Source organism: Danio rerio, chromosome 1 (assembly GCF_052040795.2).
Source record: "Danio rerio strain M-AB ecotype USA chromosome 1, GRCz13ab, whole genome shotgun sequence".
NCBI lineage: Eukaryota > Metazoa > Chordata > Actinopteri > Cypriniformes > Danionidae > Danio > Danio rerio.
Window position 1 is genome coordinate 59,349,302 of NC_141021.1, and position 8,597 is coordinate 59,357,898.

General features: G+C 35.8%; 1 protein-coding gene across 1 annotated transcript; it reads right to left on the bottom strand.

Moving 5' to 3' along the window:
* Positions 1 to 3,632: 3,632 nt before the first annotated feature.
* Positions 3,633 to 7,584, bottom strand: LOC137496010 (uncharacterized). The gene is made up of 5 exons (XM_087238281.1): positions 7,529 to 7,584; positions 6,906 to 7,208; positions 6,159 to 6,206; positions 4,314 to 5,943; positions 3,633 to 4,020 (listed from the first exon to the last, which is right to left on the bottom strand). Exons 1-4 carry the CDS (start codon positions 7,545 to 7,547, stop codon positions 5,540 to 5,542), a joined length of 774 nt encoding a protein of 257 aa, XP_087094407.1. The 5' UTR covers positions 7,548 to 7,584; the 3' UTR covers positions 3,633 to 4,020; positions 4,314 to 5,539.
* Positions 7,585 to 8,597: the final 1,013 nt, after the last annotated feature.

The window sequence follows — 8,597 nt, forward strand, 5'->3', positions numbered from 1 at the left end:
GGTAAAATGAAGCTTCCTTAATTGAAACTATAATGTGTTGTTTAACTGGTCTGACTGGATTGTTTTAAAGTGAGAGCAGCATATAGCTAAAGATAACTATTGTCAAAAGTTTAACTATTTAAAATACACACAATCTGTTTAGTTCCAATAAAGAAAGAAAGAAAGAAAGAAAGAAAGAAAGAAAGAAAGAAAGAAAGAAAGAAAGAAAGAAAGAAAGAAAGGAACCCATAAATAAAGAAAAAAACTCATCTCTTTCCCAGAGATGGGTTGCGGCTGGAAGGGCATCCGCTGTGTAAAAGCTTGCTGGATAAGTTGGTGGTTCATTCCGCTGTGGCGACCCCGGATTAATAAAGGGACTAAGCCGACGAGAAAAAAATATAGAAATGAAAAGAAAGAAAAAAAGAAAAGAAAGAATTAAAGTCTTTTTCCTGCATAATTACATACATTTGGATTTGCTCTACAGTGTTTGGACTCTGCAATGAATATTAAGGCAAACTGAACTGAACTTCAACTCTGAAAACTGATCTGACACTGTTTCAATTCACTATAGTCTTCAAACAAATAAAGATTAATCGAATTTAATAGATTTTTATTTTTTTTTTGCTCTGTAAAGTACTGACATCAGTTTAATCATTTTAACGATGGCTACATTAATGAAAGTTCATATTTTTAGATTTTAATATTTGGAGTGGTTATGTTTATCTCTCGATTTTATTATATCTTGATTTAACATTTATGGCAAGGATTATGTTAAACAATAAGGCATTTCAACAGTGCATTATTCAAGACAGAATCGTGATGAAGATTATACATCAAAGGCTTTATAATACAAAGGGGTTAAAGAGTAAGTAGGGAAGTAGGGAAAGCATACTTAGCAAGCCTCAATCTTTGCGTAAGGAAGGCAAAAGGGTTTGGTATAAACAGCGCCCTTGTGTGTGCATTATCTTTAGGTGCAACGATCAAATGGTCTAAATCTTGTGAAGTTAGTTTATGTCAGTGGCAAAGCAAACGTGTGACTTCAGGCTTTATTGTTTATAATCAAACAGAAGGCAGTTAAAAGGGCCACACCGAATCTGTGAACTTTTTTTTCCTTTTTTTTTTTGCTATTTCTGCATATAATTATGTAAAAAAGAGAGAATTTAATCCGAATGATTTTAGGATAATTATACCTAAAACTTAAACCATGAAATTAAAAACAAAACAAAAAAACTTTCTTTAAGGTTTACAATGGACATTCTGTTAGAACTGTCTGTTTAACACAGTATAAAGTTTGTTGTGACTTAATAGATAGATTTACAGAATTGCTATGATGATAATAAATAACTATAAACATTGCTATAATTCATTATGAGCATGAGCATGACCAAAGCAACAACAAGTAAAAACACAGAGTAAATAGACTGCACCCAAACAGCTCAAATTTGCATAAAAATGTCTCTGACCAAAACTACGTAGATAAAACAGATGGTATGAAACATCCTCTTCCTCATTGTGCGAGTTATTATAATAATACATTTATATTAATTTTGCTATGGTAATACAACTACTATAGTAACTGATCTGTTGTGGTGATTCTACAGTTGCTATGGTAACACAACTACTATAGTAACTGATCTGTTGTGGTGATTCTACAGTTGCTATGGTAACACAAATACTATAGTAACTGATCTGTTGTGGTGATTCTACAGTTGCTATGGTAACACAACAACTATCCTAACTGATCTCTTGTAGTGATTCTACAGTTGCTATGGTAACACAACTATTATAGTAACTGACCTGGGGTGCATTTCCCAAAACCATTGTTAGATAACTAAGGCTGTAACGTTCGTTCATACATAGTTTGCCAACAAACATTCGCAAACTGCGTTGCAAACTTGTGCACTTGTAACTACACCTCTGGAGCTGTGGTTAGAAACATAATTTTAAAGTTTAAACAATGGATCTGTGACTACAGGTTTTGAGAAACACTCCCCACTACATCGTTTTTTTCCCAACCCATGCATCATACTATGATAATTCAGCCGCAAGTTACATCGTAATTTGGGAAACGCACCCCTGCTGTGGTGATTCTATAGTTGCTAAGGCAACAGTAACTATAGTAATATAAACAAACGATACAATATTGTACTTTTCTACAACTATAGGCCACAATATTCATTAACAGAGATATAAACAGACAGGTAAATACTTTAATTTTAAAGGAATACCTGCAGTTTGGTTTAAATCACTAGTCTATCATTAGACTTCTGCAGGTAAGGAAGCTCAAAACAGCAGAAGAGAGCTTTAGGTGTTAATCTGGTTTATCAAGATCTTACCTGAATGTGGGGGAGGATTGGGGGATTAATACTTTCTTTTTGAAAATGATTTCCTTAAAGCTGAAGATGCCTTGATGTCAAAAACAGCTCTCAGGTGTCCTGCAGCTATTATGTGTTCGACAGTAACCTCATGAGATTGCTGCCTGCACTTGTGTTTATATCTATTTGTACGCTTCGTGATTACACACATGGTTTTGAAATTTAATAGCTAAATTTATCCAATCATTGTAAAAGTCAGTGAATTAATTGAATCTTCATCTGTCTCGAAATTAGACAATCTTAACAGAGCGTTTATTCATTCATTCATTCATTTTCCTTTCGGCTTAGTTGCTTTATTTATCCAGGTCACCACAGCGGAACCGCCAACTTATCCAGCACATGTTTTTACACAGCGGAAGCCCTTTCAGCTGCAACCCATCTCTGGGAAACATCCATACACACTCATTCACACTCATAGACTACGGACAATTTAGCTTACCCAATTCACCTGTACCCCATGTCTTTGGACTGTGGGGGAAACCGGAGCACCTGGAGGAAACCCACGCGATCGCTGGGAGAACATGCAAACTCCACACAGAAACGCCAACTGACCCAGCTGAGGCTCGAACCAGCGACCTTCTTGCTGTGAGGTGACAGCACAACCTACTGCACCACTGTATCACCACTTACAGAGCATTGCATATAGAATTAAACTCTGATGCATTTAATTACATTGTTGTAAAATATACTTTATGTAACAAACAATTCTGACAACAGGGTTGAGGATCCACTATGTGGTGTCTTTATTCATTTGAGCACAGACAAACAATCCAAATAGGAGGGAGCAGCAAGTTTAAGGGCAATCCAAAAGAGTAGTCGGGGTCAAACAAATGAAAAATGGTTTGTAATGCTACAGGAAATAAACAAGACTTAGCAATGAGGTGTGTGTATGTGTGTGCGTGCGCACTGTTTTTATGGTCCATCTGATTAGTCCTTGATGAGCTTCCAGCTGTGTGTGTATAATCAGGGGGGATCAAGAATAGGTGTGTGCGTGCACTTCCCATTATGGGAGTTGTAGTTCAATAATTTGGCACAGGCTAGATCACTGGAGATCTTGTGTGCAGTACTTAGTGTGCACACAACAAGGTGTTAAATATAACCCTTTATTACTTTACTGTCACACTGTTTGCACAGTTGCTAGGCGATTAAATTACTTTACTCATACTTCCAACATTAGAGTAATAATAAATTAGAGGAAACATACTGCATATATATATAATTCTGTGTGGGTCTATATACTCTATAGGGAATCAACTGAAAACAAAAAGTCTGATTTTCAGGAAAGTTTTTATTTAGAAACACACAAAAAATGCAGAAGACGTAAGAATCAGAGCAAATACAAATCAAAATACTAATTAAACAACTAAAAACGAACAAGTATTGATTATAAAAACTTAAATTTATTTAATTCACCACTTTGTAGAAAATATAACAAGCTGTTATTTGACTGAAGACAACACTCATAAACCCATAAACCATTTATTGCAGCAGAACAAATAAATGCATTATGCTTTATAATCAGTGTGCTTAAAACATTTGCCCTTTTACAGTATTTTTTAATTATTCATGTATTTATTTCATTATTATTTAGCTATTGTTGGATTCATTTTTTTAAAGATTCAAAAAGACTGAAATCTTTACTAATTTGCAAAAAAAAAACTGCAAACTGTCAACACTGATTTAAAAACATTGACACTCAGCACTACATGAGGATGTCTTGCGTAAAATGTCTTAAAAAGCTGAGTTTGTGTTTAGCTTTATGCAATTGCATATATGCACAGTTAAAGTCAGAATTATTCACCCTCCTGAATTATTAGCCCCCCTCTTTTTCCCCGTTTTAAGGTGCAGTATGTAAGTTTGACACCCAGTGGTTAAATTAAGTAGTGCATTCCTGGATCAACCCACATTTTCACTCGGATCCTCCTCTGAGTCCATGCAAGTGCAGGTAGGCAGATTGACGAGAGTGCTAACAATGCATGTTTGAATGGCATTTTACATGACATGTATTGCCATACTACTGAAAGCAGCAGCAGCAGATAAATAAAGTAAAATAAACAGTTTGAAACTGAACTTTAGAACTGAGACTCAGTGCCAACAAATATCAATTATTCAGCAGGTACATATGATGATAATGATGAGTTCATTATATTACAAACCCTACCATGTTGTTGGAGTGCAGTGAGTGCACTATTCTGTGCTTCTGAATGGCTGTATTTACATATCTGTTCTGTTTTGTCTAGTGCAAACATCCAAATTGCTGATCACTGCAAATCTCGTCACATAGCGTGTTGTTAGCACACAAGGTTGCAATGTAATCTGTTCACCTAATGTTTACATTCCTAATATTTATATTATTTGCTAATTAATAACCACCCCACGTGGAACTCTGAATCTGCGTCTCGTTTCAGAGTCTGCTACTGTCCACAAGAGGTCACATTTTCAGTTGCAGACGCATACATTTTGAGAACCTTCCTGACTGAAGGAATCTAATATTCTGTTTTCGATGAAGGCTGAAATACAATTAGCTAAACTGGCTTTAGATGGGTTAAAACAACCAAAACAAAGACAGTGTTCCAGCACGTAACACACATTTTCAAAGCAAAATATTTGACTTCAGCATTGTATTTTTTTGCACAGTATTTTTCAAGATACTAGTATTCAGCTTAAAGTGACATTTAATAGCTTAACTAGGTTAATTAGGCAAGTTAGAGTTATTATGCAAGTCTATGTCTAACACTGGTTTATAACATTTGAGAGAGAAAAAAACAATTCAGAGTTAAGCGAATCATTTTGACTTTAACTACATGTGGATTTATGTATATATGGTGTTAAATGATCTACAGTTTTGCTTACGCAGAGTGATTGGTACATCCAACATATTCTCAAGGCATTTCCTAACTTGAATCAGTGGCTAATTTGTATGATCTAATTCGCACAATTTAGTACGATTTGCTTATCCCTAATGACGATTGGGTTTAGGAGCCATTTCGTATGACTGAACTTGTACGAATTAGCCACTAAACTCACAAAGGTAAAATAGTTACATTTCCTCATGTGATCAGGTTGGGTAAAACACAAGTACTGAAAGTGCTGAAGAAGTGACCAATGTATTTTCAGGTTCAATTACTAATAATAATGATAACAATAACATAAATGATAAAAATAAAAACTGTTGAGCTAAACATTTAATGAGATGCTGCAGTGGCTTTTTTCTTAGTTTTTTTCTTGTGGGTTTTAGGCGTCGTAGCCTTTGTATCACCTGCAGCTGCTTTTTTCTTTGTTTTTTTCTTCTGGACTTTCGGCATCGTAGTATCTGTACCAGTTGCAGCAGTTTTTTTCTTTGTTTGTTTCTTCTGGGTTTTCGGCATCGCAGCATTTGTTCCAGCTGCAGTGGCTTTTATCTTCGTTTGTTTCTTCTGGGTTTTCGGCATCGTAGCCTTTGTACCAGCTGCAGCTGCGTTTTTTCTTTGTGTTTTCTTCTTAATCTTACGCATCATAGCCTTTGTACCATCAATAATAACAGCTTTTTCGACCCCTGACTCCTTCATTTTCCGGATTTCCTTTTGCATTTTCTTATACACCAGCTCATCTTTACACATGGGTGGGAAAAGTTTATGTTAAATTGATGTTCAATGATATTGAAGGCGTTATCTTGGTAGAATGCATGTATGAGACACAATATCCAGTGAGCCTCATTTATTTAGAAATGAATACTACTGATAAGAGTATTTAGAAACCTAAAGTGAAACATTAATGCTCATGTATGGCTTTACAAGCATTTCTTTCAATTCAGAAATTGCTCACCTGGCATTTTGGAGACAGCGAGATCGCTTAAGCCCATTGCGATGATATCTGTATACACAAAAGAGTTAAAGTAAACCAAAAGTACTGTCAACATCATAAACAGTCATGGGCGGGGCAAGTTCAGTGTGACTGGGCGGGTTTATGCTAACAAGGCGAATACGATAATGGGCGTGGCCTCTGTAAAGTGACTCATTTAGGGCGAATCTAAACTTATACTGCAGTACAATAATCTATCATGAGCAGGACTTGTTAGTGTGACTCACTCAGGGCGGCTTTATGCTAATATGGGACAGTCATGGGCAGGGCCTGTTTAATATAACTTACACAGGGTGGGTCTATGCTAATTATTGCACAGTCATCGGCAAAGCCAGTTCAGAATGTCTGACTCAAGGCAGGTCTATGCTACTATAGCAGTGTCCATCAAGAGTCGTGGGCGGGGCCTGTTTAATGTGACTTACTTAGGGCATGTATATGCTATTTATGGCGCAGTCATGGGCGGAGCAAGTTCAGAATATCTGACAAGAGTCGTGGGCGGGGCCTGTTTAATGTGACTTAAATATGGCAGGTATGCTAATTATGGTACAGCCATGGGCGGGGCCAAATATAATTTATTTATAATTTAATGACATTTTTTAAATAAATGTATGCTGTTTAATATCTTAAACTGCAGTCAGAACATACTGAATATACTAGATATAGAGGCACATTCAGCTGTTAAATCACTGTAATATGTACATATCTACATACCGGAGATCTTGTCACCATCTTCATCTTCTTCATCTTCATCATCATCATCATCATCGTCGTCGTCGTCGTCGTCATCTTCTTCTTCCTCCTCAACATCATCATCATCTTCCTCATCTTCATTTTCTTCCTCCTCCTCCTCCTCATCATCATCTTCCTCCTCCTCTTCCTCATCTTCTATGTCCTCATCATCTTCCTCATCTTCATCTTCCTCATCATCATCTTCTTCATCCTCATCTTCATCTTCCTCCACCTCATCATCTACATCACCATCATCATCTTCATAATTGTCTTTATAGTCTTCATCTTTAATAATGACCAAAATGAGAAGCACAGAGTCACAATAAATGCCAAACATTTGAAAACATTTGCTTTATGTCACATCAACAAACTCTCTACCTGAGATGAGTGCATGTTTATGAATATACTGTGAAAAAGGTTAATAAAAGGCATATGAAAAACATCTACAAAACCATAACCATAATAACCATACATTTGACAGAAGGGTTAATAATGTAGTATATTTACAGTATTTGAACGTAATCAATAGTGCAGAATTCCTGTCCTAGCTGTCTAGTCTGTGAGTGTTTGTTAGATTAGTGGATGTTAGATTAGTTTAGACTGACCTTCTCCACTTGATGACATTTTGCCTCCTGCAGTCACTCAGATCCACGGTTCATCTGAATATGAACTGAAAAAGAGGAACTTATATAGTCTTCACTGCATCCTGCCTTTAATATGGGGAAACACCCACAACACACTCTCTGAAGAAAAATGCTGCATTCCAAATGAGCATGACGAGCAGATTTATGGATGTTAATAAATAGGATTTAATGTGTTTTAGATTAAAAAACTGTCAATCTTACATAAAAAATGGTTAAATATGGACAAATGCAACCATTGGGTCATAAAGTGTCATTTAAATTTAATTGAAAAAATTACCGGACTTTGGGTTTGTCCATATAAATCCCAATGTTTGGTCAGAGACATTTTTTTATGTACTTTTTTTTTTTTTTTTTTTTACATTTGAAATCTACACCACATGCTATGAATATCATTATATTTAAAAAAATTTGGCTATTGTAACCCAAGGTTGGGTCAAATATAGACAAACCCAACCATTTGGTTATAAAGTGTCATTTAAATTTAATTTAATAGAACTTTGGGTTTGTCCATATTTTATCCAATTATGATAACACAACTTTTTTTTGAGTGTTAGATTTTTTACAATTTCAAATCTATAGAGGACACCACATGCTAATAAAGCCGCAGTCACACTAGAATTTGAGCATGTGAAATTCCAGCCTGATGTCACGAGAAAACGTAAGTATTTTACGTTTTGCCAATTTAGTGGCTAATTCATATGAATTTGTACGAGTTCAGTCGTACGAAATGGTAAGATTTTAAAAAGGAGGCGTGGCACCTAACCCCAACCCTCATTGGGGGATGAGCAAATCGTACTAAATTGTACGAATTAGATCGTACGAATACATACGAATTAGCCACTAAATGAAAAAGTTACGAATTGCCGTGAGATTGTGTTGGAAATTCTTTTGAACATTGCAGCAAAAAGGGACGAGATTAAACTAGAGTGATTAGACATTTAAAAAAGCAAGTGACTGCTCCATATAAAATTTTTTGCACCCAGACGTCATGTTATGATCTACTATTGTCTCACGCAGTCACGTGATGCAA

What these genes read in the sequence shown, in the direction of transcription:
- LOC137496010 (XM_087238281.1), bottom strand. An exon ending in AGATGGTGACAAGATCTCCG is followed by an intron (nt 6,207 to 6,905) that starts GTATGTAGATAT and finishes TTGTGTATACAG; the next exon opens with ATATCATCGCAATGGGCTTA. An exon ending in CGCTGTCTCCAAAATGCCAG is followed by an intron (nt 5,944 to 6,158) that starts GTGAGCAATTTC and finishes CCATGTGTAAAG; the next exon opens with ATGAGCTGGTGTATAAGAAA.